The following is a 23,556-nucleotide window of genomic DNA, read 5'->3' as shown; positions in this document are numbered from 1 at the left end:
GGAGAAAAACCTGGGCAGGTTGATGAGACCACAATAGCTCAGGGTGGAGAATCAGGGATTGGGAACGATGAGGCTGGTTAGGTGGAGGGGCCCAGGCCGCAAGGGCCTTGAATGCCAGGTTGAGAGGCTTGGACTTTGTTCTGGGGCACTGGGGAGCCATGGGTGGGCTATGAGCAGGGGAGAGGTGGAGTCAGTTTGGGGTATAGAAAGACCTCTCCGGGGTGGGGTGGGGACAGACTGGAGGAGAAAGACTGGAGGCTGGAGGCCAAGTAGGAGGCTGGGGTAGGGGTCCAGGAGGGCTGTGGGGACAGAGAGGAGGGGATGGGGCAGAGATATCCCAGGGGCAGGAAGGACGGGGCTTGGGGACTGATGGCCTGGCTGGAGGGGAGCGAGGAGGCAAGGATGGCAGCTGAGGGTCTGGTCCAGTGACCTCGGTGATGTGACAGGCATTCAGAGCACAGGGTGCCATTGTATAATAGAGATACCTGGGAGTCCAGAGACCCTCCCAGGGCTTCTGTCCAGAAGAAGGGACATGTGAGGTGAGTCTTGAACACCTAAGAACTGGTCAGGATGAGGAGGGAGAGAATAAGGGTTTTTTTCTTTTTTCTCTTTTTTGGGCCACGCTGCGCGGCATGTGGAACTTCCCTGACCAGGGATCGAACCCGTGCCCACTGCAGTGCAAGCGCAGAGTCTTAACCACTGGACCACCAGGGAAGTCCAAGGGTTTTTTTCTAGGCAGAGAGAAAAGCACCTACAAAAGCCTAGAGATAGAAAACCACTTGATATGTTTGGGGGACACCTTGCATTCAGTATTTGTGGGGCAGAAAAAGGATTTGGGCGGAGAGAGTTTGACGGTGGGCAGTGATCAGAGATCGGGCTGCAGAGGCAGGTGGGTCCCCTAGAGCCTCAAACCCAGGCTGAGGGTCTGGGACCTGGTCCTGGAGGCACCGAGCTGCCAAGGGAGAGTGCCTACCAGAGAAAAGGCGTATTTGGGTTTTCAGGAACTTAGAGGAGAGATTCAAACTGGGCGCTGGGGTTGGTCAGTAGAAGGGGGACTTTCTCGGCCTTCAGCTGCCAAGGTCCAGTTCAGGTCCCCACGTGTCCCCTCCCTTCCTGCTGGGCAGGTACTTCATGAACATTACCTGGGATAACCGGGATTACTCCTTCAATGAGGATGGCTTCCTGGTGAACCCCTCCCTGGTGGTCATCTCCCTCACCCGAGACAGGACGTGGGAGGTGGTGAGTCCCGGCGCTGACCTCAGGCGTGGGAGAGGGTCTGGATTCCTGGGTCCTGGGGAAGAAGCAATGAGGACCTAGACTCCTGGCAGAGGTGGGGGCTGAGGCCCTGGATTCTGGCCTCTGACGGAGGAAGGGGCTGGGAGCCTGGACTTCTAGGTCCTAAGGGGAAGGACTGGGAATCCAGACCCCTGGGTTCGGGTAGAAGAAAGCACAGACTCGTGGGTCTGAAGGAGGAAAGGGTTTCTGGGTCCAAGGGAGAGGCGGGGGAGGAGGCCCAGACTCCTGGATCTGAGGGAGAAGGAGCTGGGAGCTCGCGGCTACGAGGAAGGCAGGCCATGAAGGCCAGAACATTCTAGAAAGTCCCCCTCACGAAGCCTGAATCCCCTGCTCTTGGCCAAGGTGGGCAGCTGGGAGCAGCAGACTCTCCGCCTCAAGTACCCGCTGTGGTCCCGCTACGGCCGCTTCCTGCAGCCAGTGGATGACACGCAGCACCTCACCGTGGCCACGCTGGAAGAGAGGCCTTTCGTCATTGTGGAGCCCGCCGACCCCATCAGTGGCACTTGCATCCGAGACTCCGTCCCCTGCCGGAGCCAGCTCAACCGCACCCACAGGTGACAGCCCGGGATCCAGAAGCTCCAGCTTCAGAATCCTCTCTCGAAGCCTAGTAGTCCTAGCCCCAGCCCCCTCCTCCCTTGGGACCCAGAAAGCCATCCAGCTTGGTGACCTTGGACAAGTCACGTAATTCCTTTGAGCCTCAGTTCCCCAGAAAGCGATGCCCACCATAGTTTTAGCTGCTGCTCGTCCCTCCCTCCATAAGGCGGTGGGGGGGGGCGCGGTGGGGCGGGATCCCCAACATCCCCAAGCCTGCTCGCTCCCCGCAGCCCTCCGCCGGACGCCCCCCGCCCAGAAAAGCGGTGCTGCAAGGGCTTCTGCATCGACATTCTGAAGCGGCTGGCGCAGACCATCGGCTTCAGCTATGACCTCTACCTGGTCACCAACGGCAAGCACGGCAAAAAGATTGATGGTGTCTGGAACGGCATGATCGGGGAGGTGAGGTGGGCGGGGACAGGGTGGGGGCGGGGACAAGACAGGTGGGGGGCGGAGTCGGGACCAGGTCAGGGCCGAGAAGCGGCTGGGTCAGGGGGCGGAGCCAAGAGGCAGGAATCATGGCTCTGAGGGGGCGGGACTATGAGGGGAGAACTCTGGGGCCGAAGGGGCGTGGCCAAAGGTGAGAACGCCTGGATTTGAAGGGGCGGGGCCACGAGGAGGACCCACCTTGGCGGAGGGGCGGGGCCAGGAGGAAGGACACTTGGGGCGAAGGAGGCGGGGCTCGGAGGGTGGAACTATTAGGGAAAGGGGGCGGGGCCTGGAGGATGGAGCCCAGAACTTTCAGAGGCTTGCTGGGGGAGGAGGATGCGGCTGGAGGCCACTTCTTCCCACTCGTGTTCTCGACTCTCACCTCCATCTTTCCTGCCCCATTCTGCCTGAGTCCCCCTCATCCACCCTGCCACCCTCCTAGCCCTTCTATCATCCTGTCACTGGTCTCCTCCTGGGACCTGTCTTTGTCCTGAGCCAGCCGGGTTCCCTCACTCCCTCCCTGTCCTCACTCCCAGGTGTTCTACCAGCGCGCGGACATGGCCATTGGCTCTCTCACCATCAACGAGGAGCGGTCCGAGATAGTGGATTTCTCCGTCCCCTTCGTGGAGACAGGCATCAGTGTTATGGTGGCGCGTAGCAATGGCACTGTGTCCCCCTCGGCCTTTCTCGGTGAGCCCAGGCCCTGCAATGGCAAGGGGTGGGGTGTGGGGGCAGCTGTGTGTCCATTTCCCATCCTGCTATTGCTTGTACCAGCAGGGTGACTCCGGTGAACTGAGGGCCTCAGTTCCCTAACCTGTAAAATGGGAGAATTTCCCCCACCAGAAGCAATTTTACCATGAAGCTAAGAAAGTCTGAGCTTCAGGAACCTTCTCCTGCACAGCCCCTTCAAGGCCCTGTACCTGGTCTTGTACTCATAATTTCATTTTCTTGTTTCTTAAAGAGAACCCTCCAAATTGTATAAGCGGCAGGCCCCACAAAAACCATCTGCCCCTGTATATAAGTATGAGATGAGGAAAAGAGATGAGCATGGGCCCCATCAAACAATGTTTATTGAGCACCTACTATGTGCCAGGTTCTGGGCTGCACAGGAAACCTTGCCCTTTAAGAGCTCTCCCAGGGCCTCATGGGGGAGACAGAAAACAATCTCTTAAAGGGATACATGGGCAAGATCATTTCATATGGTGGTGAATACTACGAGAAATTAAGCCGGGGGAAGAGACAGAGAAGAATAGGGTCGGTGTTGCTGTGGGTGGACAGGCAGGTCCTTCTGAGCAGCTGACCCGGTCCTGCATAGATCTGGCTGGAAAAGTGTCCCAAGCAGATGGAACATTAAGGGCAAAGGCCCCAAGGTGGGAATGTTCGTGGGGTATTTGTGAACTATCGGGAGGCCTGTGTGACCTGGGGAGGGGGCAGTGAGTGATCATGGGAGAGGTGGGAGGTGAGGGCTGAGAGGGTATCAGGTGGTGGATCGAGCAGGGCCTTGGTTGCTATGGTAGGAAGGTTGGGTTTTACTTTTATTGCAATGGCAAGGCTTTTAACTGCAGGCGGTAGTGTGGGGATAGACAATCAGATTTAGGCTTTTAAGATATCCCACTAGTGGGTCTGCAGATGCAGGAGGCCCATGAGGAGGCTACTGCAGAGGTCTGTGCAGAGTGACGTTGGGGTGCAGGATAGGAAGATGGCCAAGAGGGTGAGACAAGTAAACAGGCTTAGGATGCGGTTAGAAAGCTGGCACACAATGGGTTGCTGGCTTTGAGGTAGATTGGGTAGAGATCTCATTTACTGAGCTTGGAGAAGACAAAAGGGAAAGCGTACATCAGGCCAAGGGCAGCAGGTCACGTCTGTTCCCTCCTGCTCTCTGAAGTCTGAGCAAAGCTCCTGGGAGGCGGAAGGGCTGAGAGGAGAAGGGACAACCCTTCTTTGGTGTTTTGTTTTCTGTCTATTTCCCCAGCGGTGTCTCTTGTGGCCTCCTCTTTGCACCAAGGTCTCTGCAGGGCACCCTGACAGGCACCACGTGGGGCCCCTGCTTTCAGCAAGGGAGTGACAAGGTCATGTTTATGCCCCATCACGTGGCCCAGTGGAGGCGACAGGCGTGTCCCCAGATACTGCAGTGACAGTCCAGGCTGGTGACCCTACTGTGACAGGGGCAGTCCTGGCCGCTTACACTTGGCCCAGGGAGGTCAAATCCCGGGTACTGATCTCAAGAAAGAGTGATTTGGGTTTGTTGTCAGTGAACTCCCGGAAGCAGTGTGAGAAGGGGACACAGGAACTCAGGTTTGGCTGATGGACAGGTCAGGGTGGTGCCTCTGGTAGGAGAGCTGTTGAGAAAGAGGCAGAGAGGATGTAGCTCGTTTGGGGAACTGTGAGTTCTGGGTGGTTAAAGCAATGGGTTCTTGAAAAAATGATCAGTCCAGAGATGAGAGTGGAAACAAGGCTGAGAGGCAGGGACTTTGTCCTGGGGGCACTGGGGAGCCACAGAGGGCTGTGAGCTGGGGAGAGGCCAGGTCATCTCTGGGTGTAGAAAGAGCTTCTAGGGCCGTGGTGGGGAGAAGGACTGGAGAGGAGAGGATGGGGAGATGGTCCAGGGGACAGGATGTCGCCTGAGCCTTGTTGGCAGAGAGAATGGAGAGGAAAGGCTGAGGTGGGGGGCGGGGGGGAGGACAGGAGCATAGGGCTGGGGACTGACAGGATGCTGGTGAGGGGGAGGGAAGGAGGGAGTGAGGGTGGCAAATGCGGGAGGGAGGATCTGGGCGGTGACTGGATGGACGGTGAACTCCCAGGATGGGGAGGCTGGGAGTCGGTGCTGGGCTCCGTGTGGGACATGAATGGCCTGGAGGGATTGCCAGGGGGAGGTGGAGAATCAGGTCTGGGGCTCAGGAAACATATTTAGGAGATAGTTTCTATATGGTGGTTGAAATCACAGAAATGATTGAGATGATTTTCTTTGGGAGAGACTGCCCTACCACCCCTGCCAGGGGTCTGGGCGGGCAATGAGTCTGTCCCCAAGAAGAGGGCAGAGTAGGACGGGGTCAGATCTGGGCTGTACCTTGTTCACATGTCTGTGGGCACCCAAGCCTTGGCTTGGCTGAGTCATGGCCACACACCCCCTTGCCCTCAGAGCCATACAGCCCTGCCGTGTGGGTGATGATGTTCGTCATGTGCCTCACTGTGGTCGCCGTCACCGTTTTCATCTTTGAGTACCTCAGTCCCGTCGGCTACAACCGCAGCCTGGCCACGGGCAAACGTGAGTCCCCTTCCTCCATCACCCTACCTCAGAGTGCCTGGACCACAGATAGAACTACGTTTCCCAACAGCCCCTGGGATAGAGCTATGGTCTCCTGAGGCAACAGGGGCCTCAGGGGCCACTGGGAATTGTAGTTCTTTCTGCTCCCTCATTGAGCATAAGGGATTTGGGGTCCATGTCCCCCTCCTGGCCCCCTGCAGGCCCTGGCGGCTCAACTTTCACCATTGGGAAATCCATCTGGCTGCTCTGGGCCCTGGTGTTCAATAACTCGGTGCCCGTGGAGAACCCCCGGGGGACCACCAGCAAAATCATGGTGCTGGTGTGGGCTTTCTTCGCCGTCATCTTCCTCGCCAGCTACACAGCCAACCTGGCCGCCTTCATGATCCAGGAGGAGTATGTGGATACCGTGTCTGGGCTCAGTGACCGAAAGGTATGAGTGTTTGGGGAGGGAGGGAATTGGCTGAGGTTGGAGGTGGCAGATGCGGGGAGGGGGGGATTCGTGGTGGGGTGTCTCTTCCCCGAAAGAGTCCCAGAATGGTAGAATGGAATATTCTGGAGGAAAATGGTTATGTTTCACAATGGACTATTTAAATATTCCAAGGGGAAGAGAGTATCCCCAAATATTCTAGGGGCAGTAGTGCCAAATGGAATATTCTAGACCAGTGCTTCTCTCAAACTGTGATGAAGGGCTAATTTTTGACATTTCTAATCCAGTGGAGACCAATGCTTTTATAAAATATGATAGAAAGGCATTACTGGAAAAGTAAAATAAAATTTAAAACCAAGACGTGCAAAATTCCAACCCACACCTTTATTTATTAGGTTCAACAGACATAAAATTATTCTGTCAAATAGCTTGAAACGCTCACTCTCTCGGTTTCTGTACTTACCTCATCACGGATCACAGTTCGTTCAGGGACTGGTGGTCTGCACGGCACACTTTGAGACTAACATGGTTAACTGGGTGTCATGACCTATTAGAAGGTTGAGGAACCAATTCAATGGATTACAACAGACATTTTTTTTTTTAATGGAATGGATTAGAATAGAATACAAAATATGTTTGACTGCATTCTAGGTAATTAGGCCAGCACACACCTATCTGGCTGGGTCTGTTGTTAAAATAGTGAACTATTTCTGAACAGATTGGGAACTGTTAGCAACTGCCCCCAGCCGGTGCCATGCCAGCCCCTGCCCCTGGGACCTCTCATGATCCAGCAAGTTAAGGGTTAATGCCTGGCCCATCAAGGGCCTCTGGGACCGGTCTGGAGCTTTGTTGCCCGTGTCTCTTCTGATTGGACCATGATCAGCCCATACTGGGGATTAAATATTTCAATATGACTCCTGACTGTGTGTGCGCATGTGTATGTATACATATCTGCATACATACGTACAGATAACTGCGGATGTATGTGATGGGTGAAGAGTAGTGTTTCCATGGGTCATGGCGAGCAAGTGTGAGAAACACTTCTGGACTGGGGTGTCTGCCAGTGTCCCCCAGAATGGAGCAGCTGGTTGAGGACATCCTTGACCCAGATGCCCCCTGGGGGGTGCCCTAATGACTCCCCATTCTGCCCCAGTTCCAGCGGCCCCAGGAGCAGTACCCGCCCCTGAAGTTTGGGACGGTGCCCAACGGGTCCACAGAGAAGAACATCCGCAGCAACTACCCCGACATGCACAGTTACATGGTGCGCTACAACCAGCCCCGCGTAGAGGAAGCGCTCACTCAGCTCAAGGCAGGGTCAGCGCAGACTGGGGGCCGGGAGGTGGGGGGTGGGGAGTGGGGCTGCTGGGGCCCCTGAGGAGGCTCGGAGATGGCAAAGAGTCAGGGGTCATTCATCAGCCTCAGAGGCCAGCCCAGGGTGGGTCAGCTTGGAGGGCAGAGATCATTGAGGGTGGGAATGAACTCCCCCTTCTGGGAGTAGGAGCCTTAGGATATTTTCAGAGAGCCAGTGGTTATGAATTCTGGAGCCAGACTGCCAGGGTTCAGATCCTGGTTTCGTCCCTTCTTGGCTGTGTGATCTTGGGCAAGTTACTCAACCTCTCTGAGCCTCAGTTTCCTCCTTTGTAAAATGGGGATGACAAGAGAACCCACCTCATAAGTTTTTTATAAGAATTGTTATAGTTATTATTATTAGTTAATATATTATTATAGTCATTATTATTAAATAATATATTATTATAGTTATTATTATTAGTTAATCCATGCAAAACACTTAGAACAGTGCCTGGCACACTGTAGGTATTTGCTGTTATTATTACTATTACTACCATCATCATCATCATTAGATCTGAACTCACTGGAATCAATACTTGGAGATATATATATATATATATATGTTTTTGTTTTTGTTTTTTTTTTTCTTTTTTAACATCAGTTTCCCAAATCATGGGGAAATGTTAAGTTCTGGCTCCAAAGTGCAGTCCAAGGTTACAACAAAGCTAAGCACAATGACTCTCTCTCCCTGTCCCTCATTGGTTTAGTCATTCAGCATGCATTTATTTTCTTAGCCTCGACTCCATGCCAGGCAGTGAACAAACAGATCACAATTCCTGCCCACAGCAAGCTTACCACCTAGAGGTAGGAAATTAACAAGAAATATGCAAACAAAAATCAGCATGATCATTTCAGAAAGTGATTGTGAGCTAGAGTGTGATTGAGCTGGGGTGTACTCACCAGGGTGTGGAGAGCAGGCCTCTGGGGGCGGTAACTGGAACAGAGCCCAGAAGGAGGTGAGGGACTCCTCCTTAGCTAGGTGGACTTGCCTAGCCTTGCAGGCAAAGGGTCTGAGCCCCGAGCGGTCTTGGCTTCTTAGAGGAACAGCAAGAAGCCATCATGGCTGAAGGGTGGCGAGCTCAGTTAGAGCTCAGTTTAGAGGGTAGATGAGAGTAGAACACAGGGTGTGACACCTGAGGCCGAGGTCAGGGCTGGGTTTTATTTGAAGTGCAGTGAGAAGCCATGGGAAAGGGGGACTTTAAGTAGGGGAGCAATGTGATCAGATTTCTGTTTGTAAATGCCCCCCCTGGCCTCCATGTGGAGAATGAATGGAGGGGGACGTCAGAGGGACCAGTTAGTCAGAAGCTATATTGCCCTCCTGACACCTTTCCCCCAGGCCCGCTCTCTGCTGACCCCTGCAGGTGCCAGTTGTAACTGGATCTTTTTTACCCCTCAGTCTTGATTAGAATTGTTGGGACATGTCACGTGGTTCCCTGCTCCACGCAGGTTCTCAAAGATGCCCGGGAACCTGTGGGGAACAAAGCCTCAAGCTTGTTTCCAGAACACCCTTCCTCCTGTCTTTCCTTTGGCTGCGAAGCCCGATAGACCCCCTCAGCCCCCTTCCCACGGCTCCCCTGCCTGGAGGACACCCCCTTTCTCTGTGCCTGGCACCCTTTGCCTTCACATTCCCAATCTTCATGAACGAGGTTTCCCCTTCCCAAATCTCTTTCCCCCTTCTCTTCAAAGGTTTTATTTGCCTAACACCTACACTTGTTAAAAATAATAAGGTAAAAAGTGAAGATCTCTCCTCTCCGCCTCCTTATTCATATTTCCAGGCGTTTCCTCCGCCTTTTTTCTAGAGCAGAGCTGGGGAGCCACATATGTAATATTTTTCTTTTTTTTTATGGTGGATGAGTGATTTTATTTTTTTCATTCATGAAACATTTTTAAATTTTATTTATTTTTAAAATCAGGCACATATAGGGAATGGGTTTTTGTTGTTATTTTGGCCACAACAGGTGGCATGCGGGATCCTAGTTCCCCAACCGGGGACCGAACCAGTGCGCCCTCAGAGTGGAAGCACGGAGTCCCAATCACTGGACCACCAGGGAAATCCCATGAAACATTTTTTTTTAATTGAAGTATAGTTGATTTACAATGTTTCAGACGTACAGCAAAGCCATTCAGTTGTATACACATAACTGAAATATATATATATACTTTTTCAGATTCTTTTCCATTATAGGTTACGATATTGAATATAGTTCCCTGGGCTATACAGTAGGTCCACATATGTAATGTAAATGTATCCAGGAGCCATACTAAAAGAAACAGGTGATGTTAATTCGAATGGTACGTTGTATTTAACCCAATAGCTCCAATATATTATCATTTCAATATGTAATATCAAAATTAATGATGGGGAATTCCCTGGCAGTCCAGTGGTTAGGACTCGGCACTTTCACTGCTGAGGGCCCAGGTTCAGTGCCTGGTCGGGGAACTAAAATCCCACAAGCCGTGTGCCACGGCCAAAAACAAAAACAAAAAAATTAATGAGATGTTTCACTGTTTTGGCAGGGGGCAGGGTGGGTACTTCAAATGTTATAATCACAGCTCATGTCAATTCAGACTTGGTCGCGTCTGGTTAGTGGCCGTCACATGGAGTTCCAGAACTCTGTCTTTTTACCTCTTTTGTTGTTGTTTCCTTCCTTTCCTCTCTTTTTCTTTTTTCTTCTTTTCCTCCTCCTCTTCTTTCCTTGTCCTTCTTCCACTTCTTAATCCCTTCCTGTACTTGCCCCGACCCCCAGATGTCATCTGGAGTTTCCCACCCCTTAGCATCTAGATACCTTTAGCCCCGTAACCCCTTTCCTAAAAACTGTGCAAATTCCTGGGCTTCTCAGGGTCACCCTGGCTTCAAGCTCCCCTTTGCCAGATTGAATTCACTTTCTGGACCATCTCACAGGCCCATGTCTTCCAGCTCTGGAGCACATTAGCCAAAAAATAGGAGCCCATCTCTCCCTTAATCCCCACAGAAGCCCAGACCTCAAGCCTATGTGTGCTGGATTGAAGATTGGAAACGTGAAGGGCTTCAGTTTGCCTGCACTGTCCAGCAGAAAGGAAATGGAAGCTACTGTGTAATTCTAAATTGTTAGTAGCCACGTTCAAAGACACAAAAAGAAACAGGTGAAATTCGTTTTAATGATGTATTTTACTTAGCCTAGTATATTCAAAATATTATTGCAATACATAATCAGTATAAAAATGGTTGCGACCTTTTACATAATTCCCGCCCTCCACCCCCCACCCCACCCCCCGCCAACACACACACCTCTTGAAATCCAGTGTGCATTTTATACTCACCACACATCTCAGTTCAAACTTGCCACCTTTCAAGCGCTTAAACCAGCCACAGGGACGTGTGTAGATACCAAATTGGGCGGCCCGGGTCTACAGCATCTAAATGCCAAAAGTTTCATAGTGAAGGTTATGAACATGAAACATAAAAGGGCTCTGGCCACCTCCCCACCCCCCTGGGAATTTTCACTTCCTTACTCACCCCCAGAGTATCCTCCCCAGCCAGCCAGCTGACTCATCCCCGCCCCCCCTTACTTCACAAGTACCAAACGCCTTCCTCGGGAGGCAGGGGAATTGCCTTCCTCTTTTTTTTTTTTTCACTTCTACAGGGAACCCTCACATTCCCAGTCTATCTCATCCTTACGTTTGGAGAGCAAGAATTCCAAGACTTGGGTAAGGGTAGGACCCTCATGTCCCACATCTACTTGGTTCCTGAGTTTTGGAGAGCAGTGAGAGTGTGACCAGCAAGGGAGGCCAGCCCCGTCTCAAAAAAATGAATCCAAATCTATCCCACCCCTGGGTTCAAAGAAGGAGGGATACCTGTAGTTTTCTTTTCATCCAAATGTCAGCCACAATCCCAGTCCTTAATAAGAAGAGCTTGAGGCTTCATCCCGTGTCTTTTTATACTGCATCTTTTTTTTAATTGAGCTACTGTAACATACACAGACCTTTTTCTTTTTTATTGGACTATAATCGATTTATTTTTTTTAATTTTTTTTGTCTGTGAATAAAATTTTATTGGAACACAGCAGAGGCCGTTTCAAGGGGTCCCCAACACACATTCTGAGCACAGAGGAGCCATAGATACAGGAATTGTAAAAAAAAAAAAAAAAAAAAATCTCTCTGCTAAGCCACCTATTTCCTTGTAACATGGGGGTCGGTCTCATGTTAAAGTGCCCACCATTTCCTCCAAGGGAACTTTGATGTGGTCTCTCTATCTATGTATTACGTATGTATATAAATATGTATGTATACTAGTATAGTTGATTTATAATGGGTTAGTTTCAGGGGTACGGCAAAGAGATTCATATATATATATATGATTTTTTCAGATTCTTTTCCATTATAGGTTATTACAAGATACGAATATAATTCCTGTGCTATACAGTAGGCCCTTGTCGATCTCTTTTATATATAGTACTGTGTATCTGCTAATTCCAAACTCCTAATTTATCCCTCACCTGCTTTCCCCTTTGGTAACCATAAGTTTATTTTCTATGTCTGTGAGTCTACTTCTATTTTGTAAATAAGTTCATTTGTATTTTTTTTTAAAGTTTTTTTGATGTGGACCATTTTTAAAGTCTTTATTGAATTTGTTACAATATTGCTTCTGTTTTATGTTTTGGTTTTTTGGCCTCAAGGCATGTGGGATCTTAACTTCCCAACCAGGGATTGAACCCGCACCCCCTGCATTGGAAGGCGAAGTCTTAACTACTGGACCGTCAGGGAAGTCCCCTGTATTTTTTTAGTTTCCACATATAAGTGATATCATAGGATATTTACCTTTCTCTGTCTGACTTACTTCACTTATTATGATAATCTCTAGGTCCATCCAAGTTGCTGCAAATGGCATCATTTCATTCTTTTTTATAGCCGAATAATATTCCATTATGTGTGTGTGTGTATACACACATACATACCACATCTTCTTTATCCATTCATCTGTCGATGAGCATTTAGGTTGCTTCCATGTCTTGGCTATTGTTTATAGTGCTGTTGTGAACACTGGAATGCATGTGTCTTTTCAAATTCGAATTTTTGTCTTTTCCGGATATGTGCCCAGGAGTGGGATTGCTGGATCATATGGTAGCTCTATTTTTAGCTTTTCAAGGAAACTCCATACTGTTCTCTATAGTGGCTGCACCAGTTTACATCCCACCATATACAGATCTTAAGTGTGCGGTTCATTGATCAGCTATACGTTCATGTGACCATACCCAGGTTAAGGTATGGAAAATTTCTAGTTCCCCTCTGCCCTTCTAGTCACCATAGATTATCACTGTAAATTAGTTTTGCCTGGTTCATTGAATATTACATAAACAGAATCAAACAGTGTATATATAACAGTGTATATAATAGTTTTTGTGTCCAGCTTGCTTCATCCAACGCTACTACCAAGTTTGCTCACTGCAGTATTCCATTGAGTATACCAATAGAGTAATATATCAGAATTCTTCCACTCTCCTGATTGGTGAACATTTGGGTTGTTTCCAGTGTTTGGCCGTTGTGAATATTCTACTATGAAGATTCTTGTACAAGTGTTTGGAGGACATATACATTCATTTTTCTTGGGTAAATTCCCACGGGTGGGCCTGCTAGGTCACAGGGAGGTGTCTGCTTAGCTTCAAAAGATACTGCCAGACTTTTTCCAAAGTGGTTGTACCAGTTTACACTCTCATAGGCAGTGCAGGAAAGTTCCATTTGTTCCACATGCTTGCCAAGGCTTGGTATCATTCCCATACCTTTTTAATTTACTATAGTGTTTATTATACATCAAGTTCTGTTCTCATTTAAGTTCATTATCGGTTTGCTAGGGCTACCATAACAAAAATTTATTGTCTCACAGCTCTGGAGGCTAGAAGTCCTCCTTGGTTCCCTCTGAGGGCTGTGAAGGAAGGATCTGTCCCAGGACTCTCTCCTTGGCTTTATAGATGGCCATCTTCTTCCTGTGTCTTTTCACATCATCTTCCCTTTGTGCATGTCTCTGTATCTAAATTCCCCCTTTTTATAAGAACACCATTCATACTGGATCAGGGTCCACTTTGATGACCTCATTTTAACTTGATCACCACTGTAAAGATCCTTTCTCTGACTAAGAGCACATTCAGAGGCACTGGGATAGGACTTCAATGTATAAATGCTGGGGAACACAATTCAACCCACAACTCTTTATAGGTGAATATTATTATTCCTATTTTATAGATGAGAAGACAAACTCAGAGCAAGACCCCACAGCTGGTGAGGGGCAGAGCTGGGATTTGAACCCTGGCAGCCTGATTCTCAGTCCAACCTCTCAACCGCTGTACTACATAACCTCACTCGCCCAGCGAGAAACCCAGAATCACCTTCCTTGTGCCCCTCACCCAGAAGCTTTGTAGGTTCACAAAGGATACCCCTGTTTCTCACTGTCACCTCTTGCTCTGATTTCCTGCTTCTGCTGAATTCTTTTTCTCCCTGGTATTCCTTTTTACATTTTTTTCTAATTTTTCATCCAATTTTTATCAGAGTTATACATCCACATAGTTTGAAGAATCAAATACAAGATTTTTTAGAAAATGAAAACGACCAATGGTCCCCCATCTCTTTACCCTCCATTTCTCCCACCTCAGAGGAATCTGCTTTCACCTCATTTATTGTATCATTTTGCTCTTTACCTCCCTGTCTCAAAATACCATGTCTCTATGACTACCTCTTGATTTTTCAATTTTAGGCATTTTTCCATTCACTTCTCACTATGGAAGACACATACTCATACTGTTATTTAAATTATTCCAAGCTCCCACATTGTGATTCTGGCTAGATGAATATTCAGTGTTTACTTGTTGACTGTGTAAATGCTCCCATAGATGCCACACATAGTAAACCATGATTCCTTTCCTCTCCTACACAATTGTTTGTTTTTCCTGGCGTCAATATTGTCTTTTTTTTTTCAATTGCCTAGTGTCTGAGTTTTCCTTGTACTTAACTAATTCAAATCCAAATTCTCCACTAACTATATGAATCTCTTCTTTATGTGTTCAGAGGCATCAGGTACTCCATTAATTTCATCTTATTAAAGAAGTTTCTCACATGGCCTCTGACCTGCTCCAGTCTGGAACATAGCCGCCATCTTGATCCCATCACCTCCTTCCTGGTTCGGATCCTGTTGTATCCCATTTCTTACTCTTCCTGTGTTTTGTTCTCTTGTTCTTTTGAGCTTCCTGACAAAAGGCACATGGGAGATACATTTTGGAGACATTGCATACATGAAAACATCTTTACTCTTGATGGGCCATCTGGCTGGGTATAAAATTCTGGGCTGGAGATCATTTTCCTCCAGAATTTTGAAGGCATCACTCCACTGTCTTCTAATTTCCAGTGTTATTGTTGAAAAATCCAGTAATTTGGATGCCTAAGCCCTGTATGTGACCCGTTTTTCTTTTCCCTGTCCTCAGTGTGCTGACAGTTCTCAGCAATGTGTCTTCATCTGTTTTCTCAGTGTGCTGACAGTTCTCAGCAATGTGTCTTCATCTATTTTCATGTGTCTTCTTTTTCTATTTTCTATGACTGGACCTTTCAATTGTATCCTGAGGTCATTCATTCTGGGAAATTTTCTTGAATTCTTTCAATTACAGTTCGCCTCTTCCTTCCATTTCTGTTTTTTCTTTTTAGAACTCTTATTAACTTGATATTGGGCTTCCTGGACTATCCATTTCTTTTATTCTCTCTCTTATTTTTCTAACTCTTTCTCTTTCTGCCCTACTCCCTGGGAGATTTTCTTAATATTATCTCCCACTCTTGTATTAAGCTTTATCACTTCTGCTAGTATATTTTTGATTTCTAAGAACTCTTTTTTGATCTCTGAATTTTTATGGTATTTTGTAAATTTTATAGTATTATTCTGTAGTATCCTACTTTATAATATCCTATTCATGGTTCAGAGCTGCAGTATCTTGTCTTGTTTCTCTGATGATATTAATGATACTTGTTGGGTTTTTCTTTTTTTTTTTACATCTTCTACTCTCTGCATGTCTGCATGTTTCCTCCAAGTCCCCCCTGCCCCCGCTTCCTATTTGTTTTGTTTCTATCTTTCTTTCTTTCTTTTTTTTTTTTTTGGCCATGCCACACGGCTTGCAGGCTCTTAGTTCCCCAACCAGGGATTGAACCTGGGCCATTCCTTGTTTCTATCTTTCTTGTTAGAGCCTTTATCTGATGTCTAGTAATCCTTAATAGTCAGTTCATATTTGGGAGTGGGCATCCAAAATTCTGGAAGTGGTGGGTCTGTGAGCACATAAGCAGGGTTGTTGACTGTGAACTTCACTGTAGGGTGAGCTGTCTGGACCATTTTTGTTGCGGAATCCCCAATGTCAGTATTTTTTGGTCTCTTTTCCTGGGTTAGTCATATATATATATATATATACACATATATATGTATATATTTGTATATGTAGACATACTATATATATGTTTTTAAAATAGAGAGGACCAAAGAAGAAAACAAATAATGAATCATGATCTCCCTGGCAAGATACCCTTAACCATATGCAAGTTAAAAGGCACTCATTCATTCATTCATTCATGCATCCAATAAATGTTTATTAAGGTCTTCTTGCACCAGACACTGGGCTAGGCACTGAGGGTATAGCAGTGAACAAATCAAAGTCTCTCTTCTCCTAGCACTTCCATTCTAGTCTGGAAGACAGACACATGTGTGTCTAGAGCAGCGCTCTCCTACAGCCCCTTCTGCAATGATGGAAATGTTCAAGATGTGAGCAGTCCAGTATGGTAGCCAACAGCTCTCAAACACTGGAGATGAGGTTGGTGTAACTACAGAACTGAATTTTAAATTTTAATTAAAATTGGAATTCAAATAGCCACCTGTGGCTAGTGGCTACCACCTTGGACAACACTAGAAAATTCCATCCTTACAGAGAGGTACAAGGGATTGGCAGCCTCATGGCTTTGGCTAGCTCACATTCCAAATGTGGGCTTACCCTACCACTGAGGGCAAGCAACCTCACAGGAAGAGAAAGGAAATGCATCTCTTAAAAAGAAAGAAAGAAACACAGCTTCTCCCAGCCAGTTCTGGAAGCCCATTCCATGGGAGAGGTTCAATTTCTCACTCACTTATGAGGGCCGAAAAGGAAACATCAAGTCCCCCTTTCCCTAAAGGAAGCATTATTTTTCATTTTTTCTAGATCAATTCAACCATGTATACACACACATCTTTATACATTCCTCACTGAAAGTACACACTGTCCTCTTGCGTTTTCCGTGGAGGAAAGCCTCTTGGCATCTTTTCCCTATTAATGAAATCTTACCTCTCAGCTCCAGTGATTGGCACACAGAATGCTGGTCTCAAACCAGCCTGAATTCATTCATTCAACCCCTCTTTATTGAGCGTGTGTTGTATGCCAGGTGCTGTTTTAGACCCTGTGGATACAGCAGTGAGCCGGGCAAGCAACGTCTGCTCCTTCACGGAACTTAAATTCCAGTGGTGGGGTGGGGGGCGGCGGGGAGATGAATGATAAAGCTAATAACTAAAAACATTTTATAGTTACAAGGAGGTAAGTGCTATGGACAAAAATAGGGCAGGGTGAGAGAGTTTGGGAGACCCAGGAAGGAGGCTACAGGTTGCAGTATTAAACAGTGTACCAGGGAAGGTGCCTTTGGAGCAAACACTTGAAGGAGGTGAGGGGGCCAGCCAGGCGGCTATCTGGGAGAAGGATATTATTGCAGCAGAGAGAATGGCCAGTGCAAAGGCCCTGAGGCAGGAGCAGACCGGAGCAATCCAGGAACTGCACAAAGCCCAGCGTGGCTGGAGCAGACTTAGTGAGGGAGGCGTGCATGGGAGACAAGGCAGAGGGGTAACAAGGCAGAGGGGTAAGCCAGCGAAGTGCAGTGAGCTGAGGACGGACGGGAGCCGAGGAGGGACGGGAGCTGACTCAAATGTCAAGATCCCTCTAGCAACAGGGTGGGAATTTTTATTTTTCCCAAAAAAAGGCTGGTGGACATGGCTGAGTTTTTTTTTTTTTTTTTTTAATCATTTATTTATTTATTTATGGCTGTGTTGGGTCTTCGTTTCTGTGCGAGGGCTTTCTCTAGTTGTGGCAAGTGGGGGCCACTCTTCATCGCGGTGCGCGGGCCTCTCACTATCGCGGCCTCTCCCGTTGCAGAGCATAGGCTTCAGACGCGCAGGCTCAGTAATTGTGGCGCACGGGCTTAGTTGCTCCGCGGCATGTGGGATCTTCCCAGACCAGGGCTCGAACCCGTGTCCCCTGCATTGGCAGGCAGATTCTCAACCACTGCGCCACCAGGGAAGCCCCCCATGGCTGAGTTTTACTAGAGGTTTAGGATCAATGTAGGGGGTGGGTAGGGAGTAAGGAGGTGGGGAAAGAGGCAGGCATTATATCCCCGAATAACTGAGCAAACAATTAAATTCAAAGCAGATTCTCAGCTTCTCTCTTCCTGAAAGCCCTGCTCACCTTCCCGCCACTGGAAGTCTTGATTGTTGGCTCTAAAATACTTCTCCGTTCTTTCCTCCCACACCTCTCCCTTGTACACGCCCCCCTCCCAGGACCCCTGAAGACCCTCCTTCCATCTAGTCCCCAGCGCCTCCATCCCTACTCTTTGGCCTGACTCAGGAAACTCCGAGTTCTTCCCACTTGAACACTTCACCTTTCGCCCCCAAGGGCATTTTCCTAAACAAAGAGACACCTCGAGAGAAATTACAGTTTGCCTACAAGGCAGCAGTGCCCGCAAGTAGTGCGGTATTTTTCTCGCCTATGTACTGTGTATGTTTCCAGATGTCAGCTGGGCTCTCCCTGCCTGTTAGGATCTGTATAAGATGAATTCAAACCCCATTCTCCAACTACGGGGTGGCGAATGCCCTCCCCACGTTCCAGAGCTTTGAGTTTTTTGCCCCACCCCAAGTTGTTGCTTCAGCTGGATCCATTCTATCTGGGGAATCCTCTCTCTGTCTCCCCTTTTGGGGTGCAAGGACTAAGTCTGTCCTTTTCCTTAATTTCTATGCAACCAACCATGCACACAAGGCATTTATATGCGCTTATGTGAGTGTGTGGACAGGGCTTCACTGAAAGTTTGGGGACACAGAGGTTTTCACATCAACAGACAGGCAAACAACTCAAGACTCCAGGTGATGTATTCATGTCAGGAAGACCCTTTGCCTTCTCCTCACCAAGCATCCAGCCACATGCCTTGATGTCTCTCGTCTTCCCCAGACCTGAGCTGTCCAAGACTATTTAAATTTAAATTAGGGACTTCCCTGGAGGTCCAGTGGTTGAGACTCCGTGCTTCCAATGCAGGGGGCAGGGGTTCAATCTCTGGTCGGAGAACTAAGATCCCACATGCCTTGGCGTGGCAAAAAAAAAAAAAATTAATTAAAATTAAATACAATTTAAAGTTACATCCCTTTGTCGTACTGATCACATTTCAAGTGCTCCAGAGCCATGGTGGCTGCCATGTTGGGCTGCACAGATGGGACATTTCCATCATCCCAGAATGTTCCTTTGGACAATGTTGGACTAGAAAAGACAGATACCTCCCTCTAAGAACTAGTCTGGTGTCTACAATTAAGATGACCAAAATTTCACCCCACAAAATAACTATGGAGCTATATTCTATCTAGGATTCCGGGACTAGTGGGTTTTTTTTCCTCATTTATACACCCTGGACATCTTCACAGGTCAGATCATGAGTACTTACCTTATGTCATAGGATAGTTACACAGTGTGTAATCCACAGAAGTGTGGATTCCTTTATCCATTCATTCATTTACTCCGCAAATATTTACGACCACCTTGTATGTGTCAGGAACTGCTGGGTCACAGCCAAGAACGTGATGGTCTTGGATCCTGCCCTAGAGGGGCTTGCATTGTGGTAGGAGAGGCTGAGATTAATCAAATCATCACAGAGATAAATGTAAAATGGCAGCAGTTGGGAAGGAAGTGACATGTGGCGAGTGCCACAATGTATTCATCAGTGACAACTACTAATTCTGTATCCGTGCTTATCTTCCCACCAAACTGTAGATATTAGGGCCTAGAGGGAGAACCCAAGCAAATTAAGATACATGTCTGGGCCTGCGTTTCCTCGGTCTGAATAATGGAGATAATAGTTTCTACCTCATAGGAGTGTTGAGAGAATGGAGTTACTACAGTAGATAGAACAGTGTCTGGAACAACAGAAGTCATCATTAACACTATTATTATTTGTATGATTCTCCTTTCTTTTTTTTTTTTTTTTTAAAGTATTTATTTATTTATTTATGGCTGTGTTGGGTCTTCGTTTCTGTGCGAGGGCTTTCTCCAGTTGCGGCAAGCGGGGGCCACTCTTCATCGCGGTGCGCGGGCCTCTCACTATCGCGGCCTCTCTTGTTGCGGAGCACAGGCTCCAGATGCGCAGGCTCAGTAATTGTGGCTCACGGGCCCAGCCGCTCCGCGGCACGTGGGATCCTCCCAGACCAGGGCTCGAACCCGTGTCCCCTGCATTGGCAGGCAGATTCTTAACCACTGCGCCACCAGGGAAGCCCTGATTCTCCTTTCTGAGCTTCAGTCCTCCTCTTTAAAATGGAGAAGTATACGGGACCTTCTCTGGAAGGTTCCAGTAAGGATTGAACCAGTAGTTATTTCATTAACAGTCACAGCTAACACTTCTCTGGCACTTCCTTTGCTCCGAGGGCTATCCGTGCAACAACCTTGGAAGGGAGGTATTGCCGCTGTCCCCATTTGACAGATGTTTAAACAGAGGCACAAAAAGGTGCAGTGACTTACTGAGAAGTTCACCACTAGTTAGAATCTGGAGCAGTTGGAGGTTAGGAGGTAGAGGGATTCTGGGTTGCCCATTTGGGCATCTGGGTGGAACTGACCCTGCCCTTCATGCCCCTGCCGGCAGGAAGCTGGACGCCTTCATCTACGACGCGGCTGTGCTCAACTACATGGCCCGCAAAGATGAGGGCTGCAAGCTCGTCACCATCGGCTCGGGCAAGGTCTTTGCCACCACAGGCTACGGCATCGCCCTGCACAAGGGTTCCCGCTGGAAGCGGCCCATCGACCTGGCACTTCTGCAGTTCCTGGGGGATGGTGCGGCTGCACGCAGAGATGCCTACAGGGGGTGGGGAAGGGAGGGGAGGCAAAGACCCCTGGGTACTGGGGAAGGAGGGGGTGAGGACCAGGACACCAGGGTCTGAGGACCTAGACCCCTATATCAGAGAGGAGGGTCCTCAGAGGGTGCCCACGGAAGGTGACCTCCCACCTTCCTGTCCCCAGATGAGATCGAGATGCTGGAGCGGCTGTGGCTCTCGGGGATCTGCCACAATGACAAAATCGAGGTGATGAGCAGCAAGCTGGACATCGACAACATGGCGGGCGTCTTCTACATGCTCCTGGTGGCCATGGGCCTCTCCCTGCTGGTCTTCGCCTGGGAGCACCTGGTGTACTGGCGCCTGCGGCACTGCCTGGGGCCCACCCATCGCATGGATTTCCTGCTGGCCTTCTCCAGGGTATGGGGGAGAGAGGGAGGCGGAGGGGGAGAGATGGGAGGAAACAGGCAGGGACGCCTAGAAATGGAAGGGAGCTGGCTCGAGGTGCTGGAGAGGAGGGAGGGACGGAGGGAAGGCAGGTGGTCCGCAGCATCCCGCGCTGACCGGGCTTCTGCCGCGACCCCCGCAGGGCATGTACAGCTGCTGCAGCGCGGAGGCTGCCCCGCCGCCCGCCAAGCCCCCGCCGCCGCCGCAGCCGCTGCCCAGCCCGGTATACCCGGCGGCGAGGCCCGCTCCCGGCCCCGCGCCCTTCATGCCCCGCGAGCGCGCCACTGTGGACCGCTGGCGCCGCGCCAAAGGTGCAGGGCCGCCGGGCGGCGCGAGCTTGGCCGACGGCTTCCACCGCTACTACGGCCCCATCGAGCCGCAGGGCCTGGGCGTGGGCGAGGCGCGCGTCGCGCCCCGGGGCGCAACTGGGCGCCCGCTATCGCCGCCGGCTACGCAGCCCCCGCAGAAGCCGCCGCCCTCCTACTTCGCCATCGTGCGCGACAAAGAGCCGGCCGAGCCCCCCGCCGGCGCCTTCCCTGGCTTCCCGTCGCCGCCCGCGCCCCCGGCCGCCGCGGCCACAGCCGTCGGGCCGCCGCTCTGCCGCCTGGCCTTCGAGGACGAGAGCCCGCCGGCGCCCACGCGCTGGCCGCGCTCGGACCCCGAGAGCCAGCCCCTGTTGGGCCCCGGCGCGGGGGGCGCGGGCGGTGCGGGGGGCGCGGGCGGCGGAGTCCAGGCCGCGCCACCCCCGTGCCGCGCCGCGCCGCCCCCCTGTCCTTACCTTGACCTAGAGCCGTCGCCGTCGGACTCGGAGGACTCGGAGAGCCTGGGCGGCGCGTCGCTGGGCGGCCTGGAGCCCTGGTGGTTCGCCGACTTCCCCTACCCGTACGCCGAGCGTCTCGGGCCGCCGCCTGGCCGCTACTGGTCGGTCGACAAGCTCGGGGGCTGGCGCGCCGGCAGCTGGGACTACCTGCCCCCGCGCAGCGGCCCCGCCGCCTGGCACTGTCGCCACTGCGCCAGCCTGGAGCTGCTGCCGCCTCCGCGCCATCTCAGCTGCTCACACGACGGCCGGGACGGCGGCTGGTGGGCGCCGCCGCCCCCGCCCTGGGCCGCGGGGCCCCCGCCCCGGCGCCGGGCCCGCTGCGGGTGCCCGCGGTCACATCCTCACCGCCCACGGGCCTCGCACCGCCCGCCCGCAGCTGCCGCGCCGCACCACCACCGGCACCGGCGCGCCGCGGGGGGCTGGGACCTCCCGCCGCCCGCGCCCACCTCGCGATCGCTCGAGGACCTCAGCTCGTGTCCCCGCGCCGCCCCCGCGCGCAGGCTCACCGGGCCCTCCCGCCACGCGCGCCGGTGCCCGCACGCCGCGCACTGGGGGCCGCCGCTGCCCGCTGCGCCCCACCGGAGACACCGGGGCGGGGACCTGGGTACCCGCCGGGGCTCGGCGCACTTTTCCAGCCTCGAGTCCGAGGTATGACGCGGCCTGGGGGGCCCCGCCGCCCCCTCGGTCAGCGCAGGCCACAGCCCGAGGGGGCACACGCAGTGGACAGGACCCGCACGGGTTGGGAAGGAAGGAAATGGAACTGGCCGGACCCCGCCTGGAGCAGCGTCCTGCGCCCCTCGCTATGGGGGCACCTCGAGCCGGGGGGGATTTGGTCCCTCAAATCTCACCCAGCCTGGGAGCAAGGGGATGGGGTCTCGGAGCCCACTGGACTTTTTTTTTAAACCCGACAAGGGCTTTTTAACGTCACCAGATGGGGCAGGAGGTGGTGGGGTCACGCCACGCCCGCGTCCCTCCCCCACGCCTGGGGCCGTGGCCCCCACATCACTGTGCAGCTCCCCGGCCCCAGCCACGCCTCCGGGGAAGCCCGTTTTTAACCTTCCATCCATCGGGACTCAAAACTGTGAGACGCGTTCGCCAAACTGTGACCCCAGACCTTGGCCCCCGCCACACACAAACCCCTGACCCCAGACTGTGACTTCCGACCCCTAAAAATGGTCATCCGACCCCAGACTGTGACCCCTGACCCCAAACTGTGACCCGAGCCCCAGACCGTGCCCCGACCAGACTCTGCCCCTCGACGTCAAACCGTGACACCCCCTTCTCCTTTTCCACCCGCGGTAGCTTTCCCCTCTTTCGACCTAGCACACGCCCCCAACGGAAGCCCCGCCTCCACTGCCCCAGCGTTGATCCCAACCTCCATCAGGCCAAAACTTCCCACCCTGTCGCACCTCACTACCAGCCCCAGGTGCCACTAATCACATGCTCTCCAAATCCAACCCTTATTTGTGACCTTTCAGTGAAGACCCAGCAGACCCTCAAAAGCCTCCTCTTCCCAGATCTCCAGCCGGGTCTGGAGCTGGGTTGTGGAAGAGAGGGGTCTGGGAGTCCACACTCATCACCAAGCTCCCTTCCCACTCTCCTGTCCCATATTGCAGTGTTTGGAATAAACTATGTTTTTATGCCTCCTCAAGCCCAGTGTGAGCTCCGTGTCTGTCTCTTAGTCCCCCTCAAGCTTCTCTGGAGGAAATAAAAACAGAAAAGTCCCATAGAGGAAGAGGGGGCAGAAAGAGAATTCCGGCAAGAACAGAGACCCTGGAGGGATGTGGGAGGTAAAGACTCAAAGAGGCGGTGAGAAAAGACCCTAAGAAGAGAAGGGC

General features: G+C 50.9%; 1 protein-coding gene and 1 non-coding gene across 3 annotated transcripts in view; one reads left to right on the top strand and one right to left on the bottom strand.

The window, feature by feature from the left end:
* Positions 1–23,326, top strand: part of GRIN2D (glutamate ionotropic receptor NMDA type subunit 2D) — a 36,005-nt gene extending 12,679 nt beyond the window's left edge. Inside the window, exons 4-13 of one of the 2 annotated variants that reach the window (XM_036832120.1) lie at positions 1,125–1,239; positions 1,639–1,850; positions 2,121–2,289; positions 2,853–3,006; positions 5,456–5,581; positions 5,782–6,011; positions 7,162–7,322; positions 20,265–20,452; positions 20,639–20,871; positions 21,041–23,326. In XM_036832120.1, coding sequence (XP_036688015.1) covers positions 1,125–1,239; positions 1,639–1,850; positions 2,121–2,289; positions 2,853–3,006; positions 5,456–5,581; positions 5,782–6,011; positions 7,162–7,322; positions 20,265–20,452; positions 20,639–20,871; positions 21,041–22,372 — 2,920 coding nt within the window. In that variant the 3' untranslated portion in view covers positions 22,373–23,326. The remainder of the gene's footprint in view (positions 1–1,124; positions 1,240–1,638; positions 1,851–2,120; positions 2,290–2,852; positions 3,007–5,455; positions 5,582–5,781; positions 6,012–7,161; positions 7,323–20,264; positions 20,453–20,638; positions 20,872–21,040) is intronic. The other variant, XM_036832121.1, reaches the window with a different exon arrangement.
* Positions 642–714, bottom strand: TRNAA-UGC. The gene has a single exon. It is a non-coding gene; the product is annotated as a tRNA-Ala (tRNA).
* Positions 23,327–23,556: the final 230 nt, after the last annotated feature.

This window comes from Balaenoptera musculus, chromosome 19 (genome assembly GCF_009873245.2).
Source record: "Balaenoptera musculus isolate JJ_BM4_2016_0621 chromosome 19, mBalMus1.pri.v3, whole genome shotgun sequence".
NCBI classification, from domain to species: Eukaryota; Metazoa; Chordata; class Mammalia; order Artiodactyla; family Balaenopteridae; genus Balaenoptera; species Balaenoptera musculus.
This window is presented reverse-complemented; position numbering and strand designations above follow the sequence as displayed.